This window comes from Mustelus asterias, chromosome 3 (assembly GCF_964213995.1).
Source record: "Mustelus asterias chromosome 3, sMusAst1.hap1.1, whole genome shotgun sequence".
NCBI classification, from domain to species: Eukaryota; Metazoa; Chordata; class Chondrichthyes; order Carcharhiniformes; family Triakidae; genus Mustelus; species Mustelus asterias.
Window position 1 is genome coordinate 97,896,116 of NC_135803.1, and position 16,865 is coordinate 97,912,980.

Sequence of the window (16,865 nt, forward strand, 5' to 3'; positions counted from 1 at the left end):
GACTCTACCACTCCAGATGAAACTGGATATCCAGCTTTAATCAAGTCAGGCACTTTACTGTTGACCCAGCATATCAGGGCCGCAATGAAGAGTCACACAGCCTACAAGTGTGGAGGGTAATTGTCCAATCTCAGCAATTTTGCCCCCCGTCATGGAGCCAAGCAGGTTCCAGGCACTTTTCCAACAGGGAAGACAAAAATTGTAATCAGAATTACTGCAGCTGGACTTTGAATAGCTCCTCACGCTTGGTGCTGACAGATGTGATGGGTTAAAAGTCCCTTTGCACATCCACTTGGTGAGGGAGCAGTGCTGAGTACCATGAAACTAGGAGAAAGGGAATGGGGAGGGGAAATTAACAGGCTTGCTTGTAATGGGAAGATTCATTCCAAGGGAGTGGATGTTCTTGGAGCAGATGTTGAAGGAGTTCCCGAGGTTGACCGTAGGTTTGGAGAGGTAAGCTAAGTTACTGTACATTTGCAGTAGTCCGAGTTGGATAGAGGGGTTGCTGCACTCCAGGTGGGCGTCTTGCAGTGCCCTGGGTGGTAGGTGTGGCAGTAGTTGACGCAGGGGTCCCAGCAGTGATGGTGGTCACTCTTCTGAACCTTAACTGTCCATTGGCCAGTGGGAGATTGAGGGGAAATGGAAAAGAGAAACAAGAGGAGAAAAAATGAATAAAACCCAATTCTTCCAAAGTGACACTGCACCACTTAAAATAAAACACTACCAAAATCTTGGGGTTGGCCAATTGGTGCCAAACTCAATGACAGAACATGTATGAGGTTAGGCAGCTCTGTAACAAACTGATCTTTTATTTCTTTAACTTTAACAAATTGGCACAAAAATAATGAGACTACCATCTAACTTAGTTTAGCACTCAGATCTTATTTTAGTAAGAAGGCTGCTATCCTTCCAGAATCCAGTAATGGTCCAAATCTTGTGTCAATATTAATTTACTCACTATGGAAATATCAGAGCTTCCACTAAAACATTCATCACTTTGCTTTGATCTCCCAATACTGTAACAACCATAGAAATTCAACAGGCGTAATACACCTTTCCTAAGGCCCGGTCAATCATTCACCGTATTCTGGTGAAACACCCTTCAGTTGTTTGCTTTATAATTCACTGATAATTTCTATTCTTTTAATGCGGCAGATTACCAATCCTATAACTCCAAGGATTATTATTAAATATCTGGAGATCAACCCATGCCCTGGGAGCAAGTTACCAGCTGAATTGAATTGAGAGGTTCCAGAGGTTTATACATGGATATGAATAAATAAAACTATGGACTGGAATCTAATCGAGCAGATCAGATAGTTTATATATAGTGTAACAAGTAGCTGGGGGTGAGTTACACGCTGGAATCTGACCTAGAGTTTTGGGTAGTTTATGTATATATCCTGGGAGTGAGATCCTGATTGGAATCTAATCAAGGGGTTGGATGATTTACATACAGAGTAGCTGCTACTTGGGTGCGAATTATAAACTGCAATCTAATTGGGGGATTCGGTGGGGGTTTACATGTAGAGTAACAGATACATAGGAGTGAGGCGGCAGGGTGACACAGTGGTTAGCACTGCTGACTTGCAGCATGAGGGATTCGGGTTCGATTCCGGCTTTGGGTGACTGTGGAGTTTACACATTCTCCCCTTGTCTGCGTGACTGTCTCCTATTGTCTAAAGATGTGTAGGTTAGGTGGATTAGCCATGGTAAATGGGTGGGGTGGCGAGATAAGGCAGGAGTTTGAACCTGGGTAAGATACTCTTTTGGAGAGTCAGTGCAGACTCAGTGGGCTGAATGACCAATGACCTCCTTCTCCACTGTAGGGATTCTATAGTTACAGACTGCAACCCAATTGAGGGGTTGGGGTGATTTCTGTACAGACGTAGTTACAGGCAGGTATCTAGGATGGCACGGTGGCACAGTGGTTAGCACTGCTGTCTCACAGCGCCAGGGACCTGGGATCAATTCCCGGCTTGGCTCACTGTGTATGTGGACTCTGCATGTTCTCCCTGTGTCTGCTTGGGTTTCCTCCGGGTGCTCTGGTTTCCCCTCTCAGTCTGAAAGATTTGCTGGTTAGGTGCATTGGCCATGCTAAATTCTCCCTCAGTGTACCCAAACAGGCGCTGCAATGTGGTGACGAGGGGATGTTCACAGTAACTTCATTGCAGTATTAATGTAAGCCTACTTGTGACAATAATAAATAAACTTAAACTTAATCAAAGACTTTGGATGCTTTGTATGTAGAGTCCTGGATACCTTGGAATAGATTTTATCTAACTGAGGAATTAGGATAATTTACATATCAGATTGTTTCCTTAAGACCGGAGAAGGCAGAGGGAGACCTGATTGAGGTGTATAAGATTACGAGGGGTATGTAGTAGGGAGCACTGTTCCCCTTGGTTGAGGGATCAGTCACGAGGTGGCATAGTTTTAGGGCAAGGCGCAAGAGATCATAGAATCATAGAATTTTACAGTGCAAAGGAGGCCATTCGGCCCATCAAGTCAGCACTGACCACAATCCCACCCAGGCCCGATCCCCATAACCCCATTCATTTACCCTAGCTAGTCCCCCTGACACTCAAGGGCAATTTAGCATGGCCAATCCGCCTAACCTGCACATCTTTGGACTGTGGGAGGAAACCGGAGCACCCGAGGAACGTGCAGACTCCACACAGACAGTGACCCAAGCCGGGAATCGAGCCCGAGTCCCTGGCGCTGTGAGGCAGCAGCAGCACGAGCCACTGTGCCACCGTGCCACACGATTCAGAGGGGATTTGAGAAAAAATAAATCACTCAGAGGGTGGTGAGAATCTGGAATGCACTGCCTGGGAAGGTAGTGGAGGCTGGAAACCTTACAACCTTTAAATATATTTGGACAAGCTCTTGAAATATCATAACGTTCAAGGATATCGGACAAGTGCAGGAAAATGGGATTAGCAGACCTTTAGTGATAGTTATTATCGGTGCCGACTCGATGGGCCGAAGGGCCTTTTCTGCACTGTATGCCTCTATAACTCTATGAACAACACCTATCTGGGAGTGAGTTACAGACTGAAATCTAATCGAGGGGTTTGAAGTATCGGTGACACTTGTTTATTTGACCAATAATGAATCTTTGGGGGTTCCCCACGTTGACAGGAGTCTGGTTTGGAAGGTTTGTGTTTTCACTGAATGTCCATCCCAGTAAGTTCATCACTTGGTCATCAGGATCTGTGCATTTCTTTCATTCGGTGACTTGTTTCCATTGTCTGAAATGCTTTGTCTGAACAATCATAAAACACCCGATGCTGATCACTGCCACTGAACTCAAGCTGAACAGGATATTAGAACATTTCCTCAGAGCAGTAAACATGCAAGAAATTACATTTCAAAATTGATTTCCGTTTCATTTCCATAATCATTCCTGAAGTTATCAAAAAAAATCAATACAAGTGTATGAGAATGTATCAGATGTTTACTCTGCCCGGGAGCATTTACAAAATGGAGAGTTTATTTGCTTGTTCGTTTTTGACTTTCTGTTTGTAATATAATGACCTTTCACACAGAACTCTCCAGATGATACAGTCTATTTGTTTCATTTCAGTATGCCGTCCTCACTGCTTCCAATGTCCTCGTGCAGCTCAGACAGTCACCTACATTGGGCAAATAGCACCAGGCATTTGCCATAACCATAAGTGCCAAATACAAAGATGTCGTTTAAACTGCAGTGAACACGCAGAGTTCTTCAGGCAGCTCAGTCTTTACTGATCTATAATGGCTGTATCCAATTAACATGTCACATCACAACATAAACAAAACCATCTAGACATTTATGGAATCAAGGCATTGGCCGGGGGGATTTTCGCTCGCTTGCTCCACTGCTCGGGAACCCACCATACGGGGTCACCTTGGGCAGGACTGGAAGACCCTGCCAGTGGGACAGGAAGACCCTGCCAGTGGGACAGGAAGACCCTGCCAGTGGGAAGGGCTGAAAAACCCTGCCCATTGCAGCAGAGGTTAACCTGGTCTCACGGTAGGCGTAACAGCTGCTTGAATTAAGCGAGCCTGAAATCCCCAATCCTCGATTTCCTCCCCTAGTTAGCAGCTAGTGAAGAATCTACATAGCTTCAATCAGCCACTTGCACTGTGAGCAACCATGGGACACAAGTGTAGCCCCACTACCTTCTGTTAGCACCCGTCTACCCCAAAACTTTTAGAACGCCTGAAACTATTGTGCCATCTTCATGGACATGGAGCTTCTCGCCATCATTTTTGTCAAGCTGCAGGCGTTGGAGGATGATGCTCAACTTCAGCAACACCTTCCAACCCTGCAGCCTCTACCAACTAGAAGGACAAGGGTAGCAGATGCATTGGGAACACCACCACCTGGATGTTCCCCTTCAAACCAGACACCACCCAGACTTGGAAATATATCGCCGTTCCCTGTCGCTGGGTCAAAATCCTGGAATTCCCTGCCTAACAGCACTGTGGGTGGACCTACACCACAGGGACTGCAGTGGTTAAAGAAGGCAGCTCACCACCATCTTCTCAAGGGCTGATCAGCAATTAATGTTGGCCATGCCAGCGATGCCAACACCCCGAGAATGAATTTAAAAGAAAATACTTGTTGTCCCAATGCTGCATTGGCCAGCAACTGTGGGATCTTCAGGAGGCTTGGAATTGTCATCTTCATCACAGAGTCATATATCTATTTATTTAATTTCTTTATGTGCTTTACTTGACCCAAATTCTTGATGCAAATTATTTTGGTTGCATCAACTATCCCGTGAGATAAACAACCTTCACAACCTCATCATGTCTTCAGTGACTCATTGCCACTGCAGGTGAACCACTCACCTGAAGAAGGGGCTTAAGGCTCCGAAAGCTTGTGTGGCTTTTGCTACCAAATAAACCTGTTGGACTTTAACCTGGTGTTGTTAAACTTCTTACTGTGCCTCATGATGACACAGCCTTTCCATCTTCCCTCAATGCCATATCTTGTCAAGGTCAGTGCAGAAGTCTTTTATATGAATAATTATATTTTCTCATCCGCCAATTCTCCAAAGTGGTTTCCTCCTCTGATGACACCGAGTCCATATGCTGTCTCACAGCTGGCCTCTGCGTGACGGTAGACAGCAGCAGGCTGTTCAACCACAGGGGGCTGCACCACAGGGGGCTGCCCCACCCCATTCCCACCCAGTGTCCATGAGCAAGGGTTCAGCATCAGAGGTCAGGGAAAGAGAACCCTGAAAGATCTGCCCACCTCCCATAATCTGGAGAATACCAACAAGAGCCTCCAGCAGAAATCAGAGGACCCGCCATGGAGCATGGATTAAACTTGGAACCTTTGGAGTGAGAGGGTTTTCCTGATTTTCCCATGGAACTAACAAGAGATTCCCAAGAGGAAAATCTTCCCCTGTGTGGTTTGCACGAATCAATTACTGACTGGATGAAAGAGCATGCATATTTCCACTGAAGCCTCGGTTGACTTTGTTGATCAGTTAGATTACTAACAGGAATAGGATAGAAGATAATGAGCCTGTGCTTCCTGTTCATTCTGAGCTGGAAGATGGTCACCATCACGTGTTCAGCTCTCTGTTACCAGAGTACCTGGAGGCTGGGCTCTCTCTTGCCACCAGTACAACATTGTGAAGTGAGCCCATGAATGTTTCTGAGGCTCTTTACTGTCTAGTTTCAACATGTTAAAGGGGAACAGATGTACCTTGCTCTGCTGGCTTCAGTGACAGTCTGCTCTGGTGCACTGGTAGGATCTCTAGCTTAACGTTGTCAGAGGTGCTGGTCAGGAGCTGGGTTGCCTCCAGCACAGTGCAGTGTTCTGTGCTTATCCCATCAATCGACAAAATGTGGTCTCCAACATGCAACGCTCCACACCTAAAACACCAGGGCAAAATTAGCCATTTCAAAACTCCTTATAAACCAGAAACAAAAATTAATCCAACATGGTCCATACTTACGTATCTATTCAAAATAGTTACATATCCTTTCAACAAATGTATATTCAGAATAAATTCCATTGTACTCTGTTTTAAAACTTCAAACTAACAGTGTCAAGTTGTTTTCTTTTCATTTGTTTTTCCTGCCCTCAGTGTCCCTCTCTTCCTGTTTGATCATACCTGGCTGCAAGACCCCACAGGCCTCTGTCAATGCCTGTCAATGGCTAATGTGTGAAAGGCTGAACAAGAATAGAGACATAGAGCCAGAAGTGAGGACGGAGAATTCGGCACTGAGACATCTCTCCATTCACTGCAGCGGGACCAGAGAATCCCGCAGAAGTGAACGGCCATAAATTAAAATCAGGGGCCGGGATTTTCCAGCCGTTCTCACCAGCAGGATCTTCCAGTCTCGTCAATGGCTAACTGTGGGCTTCCTGGCGGCAGGTGATGCATGGAACAAGAAATCCCGTTGACAGTGGCAAGATTAGAAGATCCCACCAGCGGACCATGGCAGGCCACTATCAGAGTAGGGTCTGACCAAAACCTTTAGCCTGACATGAATCTACAGCACAGTAACAGGTCATTCAGCCCAAACGGTCACGGTGATGTTTACATTCTCTATGAGCTTCCTCCTAGTCTAAATGCCTCTCCCCATTCACACCACCCCTGCTCCCTCTATTCCTTTCCCTTGAATATAAACATCAAGCCTTAAGAGTATTAAAGTTATCTTCTTTGACTCCTCCATGTGGGAGGAAGCTCCATATTTTTTTCCTGGGATGTGGGCATCATTTGTTGGGCCAGCATTTATTGCCCATCCCTAATTGCCCTTGAGAAGGTTCTGGTGAGCTGCCTCTTGAGCTGCTGCAGTCCATGCGGTGTAGGTGCACCTAGAGTGCTCTCTATGGCCCAGCGGCGATTGAAGAGATGCAGCAGACATGGAGGAAGCAGGGTCCCAGAACACCCACGCACACAGGCTGTGAATCCCAGGAAAGGGAGCCACAACCCTGTGGAGTGCCTCATCTGATTGGGATTATGGTTCTCTTAACATGCCAAGAGAAAACAGAAATCCTCTTGTAGTGAGCAAAATAGAAAGGCTGCCATTTATACAACATCTTTCAGCACCTAAACACTTTGCAAGGATTTCTGTTGAAATGTAGTCACTGGTGCAATGTAGAAACATGTGCACAGCAAGATTGCACAGAGCAATGTGGTGAGCGAATGAACAGGCCATCTATTTTAGTGAAGCTGGCTCAATATTGGACAGGATACCAAGGAATACTCCCACATTCTTCCTTCAACTGGCATAATTGAACCATTTGCAAACACCCGCGAGAGGAGATGGGGCCTTATTCAAACAGTGACGCCTGTGAGAGTGCCCTGTTCACTCAGTCCCACACTGGAGATTTGCTGTGCCTCAGTCTCTGGAACAGGATTTGATCCCACAACCTTTGGGACTCGGAGGTGAGTGTGCTACCAACGGAGCCACCATCTGAATAAGGTGTTTCCCCGACCGAGAGTCCCACTTAAACAAGAGGATAAAGTGAGTACCTGTCCACAATGCTGGCTGCTTTGATTCTGTCGAGGACAATGACTTGCTTGTTGCGGTGTGTCCCGCTGGATAGTGACATTCCCAGTGTGCAGCCCGGAGTTTTCGTGATCTCCACGAGTAAAGGGCCGGAGGCGTTGAGCACGGAATCTGTAAGACAGGACACCCATCACCACAACTGCAAGACTATCTCGCTCAGGCTGCCAGTTCCATTCCTTCCCTGTGCCCTCACCCAATCCATTTGCAAATATCCTGTCCAACCTAACAAAACCCTAAGATCAATGGAGTATTCACCAGCTTTTAAAATAGTGTTGCTCATTTTCACACATGCTGTACTTTATTATCCTATATTTCCACTTGGCCCAGAGCCTCCCACTGCTTTTCAAGCCCAAAGGCTCTAGGACTCTATCATGCAATATGCACCCGCCAGCAGAACAACTAATTAGTTCTGCTTTACCTTCACTTGCAGCTCAAGAGAGAAAAATACTAAACACAGAGAGGCCGCAATTCTCCCAAATAAAAACGAGGTGCAGCCACCAGTGGGAGAACCGGAGTGTTTCCCGCTGACAGTGCCACCTCTTCAATGCTACTCAATGCAAAATGTAAAACGCACCGGCCAGCCCGGCTTCACAGAATGGCACCCGATCACACAGAGTGCAGTGCCAGGCATCTCCCCCCCCATGGAAATAGCAATCCCCACACAGGCACCTCCTACCATTCCCAACAGAGGGGCAACACCCCACACCACTAAATGTTTTGGTCACCCCCACCACCCCAAGTCAGAGGCCCGACCCTCACCCCAACAAGTGAGATGCTCTGAAATGGGGGCAGCAATGGCCACACCCACTCAGGCCCATCTCTTTAGCCCCCCAGCAACCCCCCCACCCTTTGGTACTGCCAACCTTACACTGCATTTGGCACCCTGGCAGTGACACCCTGTGTCAGGGTGTCGGGGGAGTCGTACTTCTACGGCTGAGAGCCACCTCCAGTACAGGCATGCAATTCCACCATGAGTGGCTGAAGATGACTCACCATGGAGAAAAAGTCAGCCAAGGTATTCAGATCAAAGAACAAGCATGTTTATAAACATTGCAGTTAGAAAAGAGGAAGTGAAAACTCCTGTCTGCTGTGAAATAGCCTAGTCCTGTCAACCAAGAGGCTATTTACAGTTGTCAGTGTGTGAAATTGAATGTAAACAAAGCTTTTTAAAGCATTTGAGCTTTCGAGAAAGGCTCAAAGACAAGAAGAAAATGTAGTCTTAAGACAATGAGGCTGAGTGAGCAGCTGTGGTGAAAAGCGGAAGTACTCAAGGATTACTGGATTGTAGCAACAATGAACTGTTGCTACAATCACAGAGCTGATGTTTCGAGTCCAGATGACCCTTTCTCAAAACTTTGACAAAGGGTCATCTGGACTCGAAATGCCAGCGCTTTCTCTCCTTCCAAATGTTGCGAGACCTCCTGACATTTTCCAGCATTTTCTCTTTTGGTCACAATCTGTATGTTGGGGTACAGGATCACAGTCTGTATGTTGGGGTACAGGATCACACTCTGTATGTTGGGGTCCAGGGTCACAGTCTGTATGTTGGGGTACAGGATCACAGTCAGTATGTTGGGGTACAGGATCACAGTCTGTATGTTGGGGTACAGGATCACAGTCAGTACGTTGGGGTACAGGATCACAGTCTGTATGTTGGGGTACAGAGTCACAGTTTGTATAATGGGGTACAGGATTACAGTCTGTATGTTGGGGTGCAGGGTCAGAGTCGGTATGGTGGGGTACAGGATCACAGTCTGTATGGTGGGGTACAGGGTCACAGTCTGTATGATGGGGAACAGGAGCACAGTCTGTATGTTGGAGTACAGGCTAACAGTCTGTATGTTGGGATACAGGATCACAGTCTGTATGTTGGGGTACAGTATCACAGTATGTATTCTGGGGTACATGAACACAGTCTGTATGTTGGGGTACATGATCACAGTCCGTATGTTGGGGTACAGGATCACAGTCTGTATGTTGGGGTACAGGATCACAGTCTGTCTGTTGGGGTACCAGATCAGAGTCTGTATGTTGGAGTAGAGGGTCACATTCTGTATGTTGGGGTACAGGAACACAGTCTGTTTGTTGGGGTACAGGATCAGAGTCCGTATGTTGGGGTACAGGGTCACAGTCTGTATGTTGGGGTACAGGATCACAGTCTGTATGTTGGTGCACAGGATCACATTCTGTATGTTGGGGTACAGGATCACATTCTGTATGTTGGGATACAGGGTCACATTCTGTCTGTTGGGGTACAAGGTCAGAGTCTGCATGTTGGGGTACAGGATCACAGTCTGTATGTTGGTGCACAGCATCACATTCTGTGTGTTGGGGTACAGGATCACATTCTGTATGTTGGGGTACAGGGTCACATTCTGTCTGTTGGGTTACAGGGTCACAGTCTGTATGTTGGGGTCCAGGGTCACAGTCTGTATGTTGGGGTACAGGATCACAGTCAGTATGTTGGGGTACAGGATCACAGTCTGTATGTTGGGGTACAGGATCACAGTCTGTATGTTGTGGTACAGAGTCACAGTCTGTATGTTGGGGTACAGGATCACAGTCTGTATGTTCGGGTACAGAGTCACAGTCTGTATGTTGGGGTGCAGGGTCAGAGTCGGTATGGTGGGGTACAGGATCACAGTCTGTATGACGGGGTACAGGATCACAGTCTGTATGGTGGGGTACAGGGTCACAGTCTGTATGATGGGGAACAGGAGCACAGTCTGTATGTTGGAGTACAGGCTAACAGTCTGTATGTTGGGATACAGGATCACAGTCTGTATGTTGGGGTACAGAATCACAGTATGTATTCAGGGGTACATGAACACAGTCTGTATGTTGGGGTACAGGATCACAGTCCGTATGTTGGGGTACAGGATCACAGTCTGTATGTTGGGGTACAGGATCACAGTCTGTCTGTTGGGGTACAGGATCACAGTCAGTATGTTGGGGTAGAGGGTCACATTCTGTATGTTGGGGTACAGGAACACAGTCTGTTTGTTGGGGTACAGGATCAGAGTCCGTATCCTGGGGTACAGGGTCACAGTCTGTATGTTGGGGTACAGGATCACAGTCTGTATGTTGGTGCACAGGATCACATTCTGTATGTTGGGGTACAGGATCACATTCTGTATGTTGGGGTACAGGGTCACATTCTGTCTGGTGGGGTACAGGGTCACAGTCTGTATGTTGGGGTACAGGATCACAGTCTGTATGTTGGGGTACAGGATCACAGTCTGTATGCTGGGGTACAGGATCAGAGTTTGTATGTTGGGGTACAGGGTCACAGTCTGTATGTTGGGGTACAGGATCACAGTCTGTATGTTGGGGTGCAGGATCAGAGTCTGTATTTTGGGGTACAGGATCACAGTCTGGATGTTGGGGTACTGGATCACAGTCTGTATGTTGGGGTTCAGGATCACAGTTTGTATGCTGGGGTACAGGATCAGAGTCTGTATGCTGGGGTCCAGGATCACAGTCTGTATGTTGGGGTACAGGATCACAGTCTGTATGTTGGGGTACAGGATCACAGTCTGTATGTTGGGGTACAGGATCAGAGTCTGTATGTTGGTGTACAGGATCACAGTCTGTATGTTGCGGTACAGGATCACAGTCTGTATGTTGGGGTGCAGGGTCACAGTCTGTATGTTGGGGTACAGGATGACAGTCTGTATGATGGGGTACAGGGTCACAGTCAGTATGTTGGGGTACAGGATCACAGTCTGTATGTTGGGGTACAGGATCACAGTCAGTACGTTGGGGTACAGGATCACAGTCTGTATGTTGGGGTACAGAGTCACAGTTTGTATAATGGGGTACAGGATTACAGTCTGTATGTTGGGGTGCAGGGTCAGAGTCGGTATGGTGGGGTACAGGATCACAGTCTGTATGGTGGGGTACAGGGTCACAGTCTGTATGATGGGGAACAGGAGCACAGTCTGTATGTTGGAGTACAGGCTAACAGTCTGTATGTTGGGATACAGGATCACAGTCTGTATGTTGGGGTACAGTATCACAGTCTGTATGTTGGGGTACAGGATCACAGTCTGTATGTTGGGGTACATGATCACAGTCCGTATGTTGGGGTACAGGATCACAGTCTGTATGTTGGGGTACAGGATCACAGTCTGTCTGTTGGGGTACCAGATCAGAGTCTGTATGTTGGAGTAGAGGGTCACATTCTGTATGTTGGGGTACAGGAACACAGTCTGTTTGTTGGGGTACAGGATCAGAGTCCGTATGTTGGGGTACAGGGTCACAGTCTGTATGTTGGGGTACAGGATCACAGTCTGTATGTTGGTGCACAGGATCACATTCTGTATGTTGGGGTACAGGATCACATTCTGTATGTTGGGATACAGGGTCACATTCTGTCTGTTGGGGTACAAGGTCAGAGTCTGCATGTTGGGGTACAGGATCACAGTCTGTATGTTGGTGCACAGCATCACATTCTGTGTGTTGGGGTACAGGATCACATTCTGTATGTTGGGGTACAGGGTCACATTCTGTCTGTTGGGTTACAGGGTCACAGTCTGTATGTTGGGGTCCAGGGTCACAGTCTGTATGTTGGGGTACAGGATCACAGTCAGTATGTTGGGGTACAGGATCACAGTCTGTATGTTGGGGTACAGGATCACAGTCTGTATGTTGTGGTACAGAGTCACAGTCTGTATGTTGGGGTACAGGATCACAGTCTGTATGTTCGGGTACAGAGTCACAGTCTGTATGTTGGGGTGCAGGGTCAGAGTCGGTATGGTGGGGTACAGGATCACAGTCTGTATGACGGGGTACAGGATCACAGTCTGTATGGTGGGGTACAGGGTCACTGTCTGTATGATGGGGAACAGGAGCACAGTCTGTATGTTGGAGTACAGGCTAACAGTCTGTATGTTGGGATACAGGATCACAGTCTGTATGTTGGGGTACAGAATCACAGTATGTATTCAGGGGTACATGAACACAGTCTGTATGTTGGGGTACAGGATCACAGTCCGTATGTTGGGGTACAGGATCACAGTCTGTATGTTGGGGTACAGGATCACAGTCTGTCTGTTGGGGTACAGGATCACAGTCAGTATGTTGGGGTAGAGGGTCACATTCTGTATGTTGGGGTACAGGAACACAGTCTGTTTGTTGGGGTACAGGATCAGAGTCCGTATCCTGGGGTACAGGGTCACAGTCTGTATGTTGGGGTACAGGATCACAGTCTGTATGTTGGTGCACAGGATCACATTCTGTATGTTGGGGTACAGGATCACATTCTGTATGTTGGGGTACAGGGTCACATTCTGTCTGGTGGGGTACAGGGTCACAGTCTGTATGTTGGGGTACAGGATCACAGTCTGTATGTTGGGGTACAGGATCACAGTCTGTATGCTGGGGTACAGGATCAGAGTTTGTATGTTGGGGTACAGGGTCACAGTCTGTATGTTGGGGTACAGGATCACAGTCTGTATGTTGGGGTGCAGGATCAGAGTCTGTATTTTGGGGTACAGGATCACAGTCTGGATGTTGGGGTACTGGATCACAGTCTGTATGTTGGGGTTCAGGATCACAGTTTGTATGCTGGGGTACAGGATCAGAGTCTGTATGCTGGGGTCCAGGATCACAGTCTGTATGTTGGGGTACAGGATCACAGTCTGTATGTTGGGGTACAGGATCACAGTCTGTATGTTGGGGTACAGGATCAGAGTCTGTATGTTGGTGTACAGGATCACAGTCTGTATGTTGCGGTACAGGATCACAGTCTGTATGTTGGGGTGCAGGGTCACAGTCTGTATGTTGGGGTACAGGATGACAGTCTGTATGATGGGGTACAGGGTCACAGTCAGTATGTTGGGGTACAGGATCACAGTCTGTATGTTGGGGTACAGGATCACAGTCAGTACGTTGGGGTACAGGATCACAGTCTGTATGTTGGGGTACAGAGTCACAGTTTGTATAATGGGGTACAGGATTACAGTCTGTATGTTGGGGTGCAGGGTCAGAGTCGGTATGGTGGGGTACAGGATCACAGTCTGTATGGTGGGGTACAGGGTCACAGTCTGTATGATGGGGAACAGGAGCACAGTCTGTATGTTGGAGTACAGGCTAACAGTCTGTATGTTGGGATACAGGATCACAGTCTGTATGTTGGGGTACAGTATCACAGTCTGTATGTCGGGGTACAGGATCACAGTCTGTCTGTTGGGGTACCAGATCAGAGTCTGTATGTTGGAGTAGAGGGTCACATTCTGTATGTTGGGGTACAGGAACACAGTCTGTTTGTTGGGGTACAGGATCAGAGTCCGTATGTTGGGGTACAGGGTCACAGTCTGTATGTTGGGGTACAGGATCACAGTCTGTATGTTGGTGCACAGGATCACATTCTGTATGTTGGGGTACAGGATCACATTCTGTATGTTGGGATACAGGGTCACATTCTGTCTGTTGGGGTACAAGGTCAGAGTCTGCATGTTGGGGTACAGGATCACAGTCTGTATGTTGGTGCACAGCATCACATTCTGTGTGTTGGGGTACAGGATCACATTCTGTATGTTGGGGTACAGGGTCACATTCTGTCTGTTGGGTTACAGGGTCACAGTCTGTATGTTGGGGTCCAGGGTCACAGTCTGTATGTTGGGGTACAGGATCACAGTCAGTATGTTGGGGTACAGGATCACAGTCTGTATGTTGGGGTACAGGATCACAGTCTGTATGTTGTGGTACAGAGTCACAGTCTGTATGTTGGGGTACAGGATCACAGTCTGTATGTTCGGGTACAGAGTCACAGTCTGTATGTTGGGGTGCAGGGTCAGAGTCGGTATGGTGGGGTACAGGATCACAGTCTGTATGACGGGGTACAGGATCACAGTCTGTATGGTGGGGTACAGGGTCACAGTCTGTATGATGGGGAACAGGAGCACAGTCTGTATGTTGGAGTACAGGCTAACAGTCTGTATGTTGGGATACAGGATCACAGTCTGTATGTTGGGGTACAGAATCACAGTATGTATTCAGGGGTACATGAACACAGTCTGTATGTTGGGGTACAGGATCACAGTCCGTATGTTGGGGTACAGGATCACAGTCTGTATGTTGGGGTACAGGATCACAGTCTGTCTGTTGGGGTACAGGATCACAGTCAGTATGTTGGGGTAGAGGGTCACATTCTGTATGTTGGGGTACAGGAACACAGTCTGTTTGTTGGGGTACAGGATCAGAGTCCGTATCTTGGGGTACAGGGTCACAGTCTGTATGTTGGGGTACAGGATCACAGTCTGTATGTTGGTGCACAGGATCACATTCTGTATGTTGGGGTACAGGATCACATTCTGTATGTTGGGGTACAGGGTCACATTCTGTCTGGTGGGGTACAGGGTCACAGTCTGTATGTTGGGGTACAGGATCACAGTCTGTATGTTGGGGTACAGGATCACAGTCTGTATGCTGGGGTACAGGATCAGAGTTTGTATGTTGGGGTACAGGGTCACAGTCTGTATGTTGGGGTACAGGATCACAGTCTGTATGTTGGGGTGCAGGATCAGAGTCTGTATTTTGGGGTACAGGATCACAGTCTGGATGTTGGGGTACTGGATCACAGTCTGTATGTTGGCGTTCAGGATCACAGTTTGTATGCTGGGGTACAGGATCAGAGTCTGTATGCTGGGGTCCAGGATCACAGTCTGTATGTTGGGGTACAGGATCACAGTCTGTATGTTGGGGTACAGGATCACAGTCTGTATGTTGGGGTACAGGATCAGAGTCTGTATGTTGGTGTACAGGATCACAGTCTGTATGTTGCGGTACAGGATCACAGTCTGTATGTTGGGGTGCAGGGTCACAGTCTGTATGTTGGGGTACAGGATGACAGTCTGTATGATGGGATACAGGGTCACAGTCTGTATGTTGGGGTACAGGATCAGAGTCTGTATTTTGAGGTACAGGGTCACAGTCTGTATGTTGGGGTACAGGATCACAGTCTGTAGTGTGGGGTACAGGATCACAGTCTGCATGTTGGGGTACAGAGTCACAGTTTGTATAATGGGGTACAGGATTACAGTCTGTATGTTGGGGTGCAGGGTCAGAGTCGGTATGGTGGGGTACAGGATCACAGTCTGTATGGTGGGGTACAGGGTCACAGTCTGTATGTTGGGGTACAGGGTCACAGTCTGTATGTTGGGGTACAGGATCACAGTCTGTATGTTGGGGTGCAGGATCAGAGTCTGTATTTTGGGGTACAGGATCACAGTCTGGATGTTGGGGTACTGGATCACAGTCTGTATGTTGGCGTTCAGGATCACAGTTTGTATGCTGGGGTACAGGATCAGAGTCTGTATGCTGGGGTCCAGGATCACAGTCTGTATGTTGGGGTACAGGATCACAGTCTGTATGTTGGGGTACAGGATCACAGTCTGTATGTTGGGGTACAGGATCACAGTCTGTATGTTGGTGTACAGGATCACAGTCTGTATGTTGCGGTACAGGATCACAGTCTGTATGTTGGGGTGCAGGGTCACAGTCTGTATGTTGGGGTACAGGATGACAGTCTGTATGTTGGGGTACAGGATCAGAGTCTGTATTTTGAGGTACAGGGTCACAGTCTGTATGTTGGGGTACAGGATCAGAGTCTGTATTTTGAGGTACAGGGTCACAGTCTGTATGTTGGGGTACAGGATCACAGTCTGTAGTGTGGGGTACAGGATCACAGTCTGCATGTTGGGGTACAGAGTCACAGTTTGTATAATGGGGTACAGGATTACAGTCTGTATGTTGGGGTGCAGGGTCAGAGTCGGTATGGTGGGGTACAGGATCACAGTCTGTATGGTGGGGTACAGGGTCACAGTCTGTATGATGGGGAACAGGAGCACAGTCTGTATGTTGGAGTACAGGCTAACAGTCTGTATGTTGGGATACAGGATCACAGTCTGTATGTTGGGGTACAGTATCACAGTATGTATTCTGGGGTACATGAACACAGTCTGTATGTTGGGGTACATGATCACAGTCCGTATGTTGGGGTACAGGATCACAGTCTGTATGTTGGGGTACAGGATCACAGTCTGTCTGTTGGGGTACCAGATCAGAGTCTGTATGTTGGAGTAGAGGGTCACATTCTGTATGTTGGGGTACAGGAACACAGTCTGTTTGTTGGGGTACAGGATCAGAGTCCGTATGTTGGGGTACAGGGTCACAGTCTGTATGTTGGGGTACAGGATCACAGTCTGTATGTTGGTGCACAGGATCACATTCTGTATGTTGGGGTACAGGATCACATTCTGTATGTTGGGGTACAGGATCACATTCTGTATGTTGGGGTACAGGGTCACATTCTGTCTGTTGGGGTACAAGGTCAGAGT

General features: G+C 47.6%; 1 protein-coding gene across 1 annotated transcript in view; it reads right to left on the reverse strand.

The window, feature by feature from the left end:
* Positions 1 to 16,865, reverse strand: part of grip2b (glutamate receptor interacting protein 2b) — a 322,627-nt gene that overhangs the window by 60,782 nt on the left and 244,980 nt on the right. The window contains exons 8-9 of the mRNA XM_078203128.1: positions 7,488 to 7,635; positions 5,708 to 5,877 (exon numbers count right to left, since the gene is read on the reverse strand). Of these exons, the coding sequence (XP_078059254.1) occupies positions 5,708 to 5,877; positions 7,488 to 7,635 (318 nt within the window). The remainder of the gene's footprint in view (positions 1 to 5,707; positions 5,878 to 7,487; positions 7,636 to 16,865) is intronic.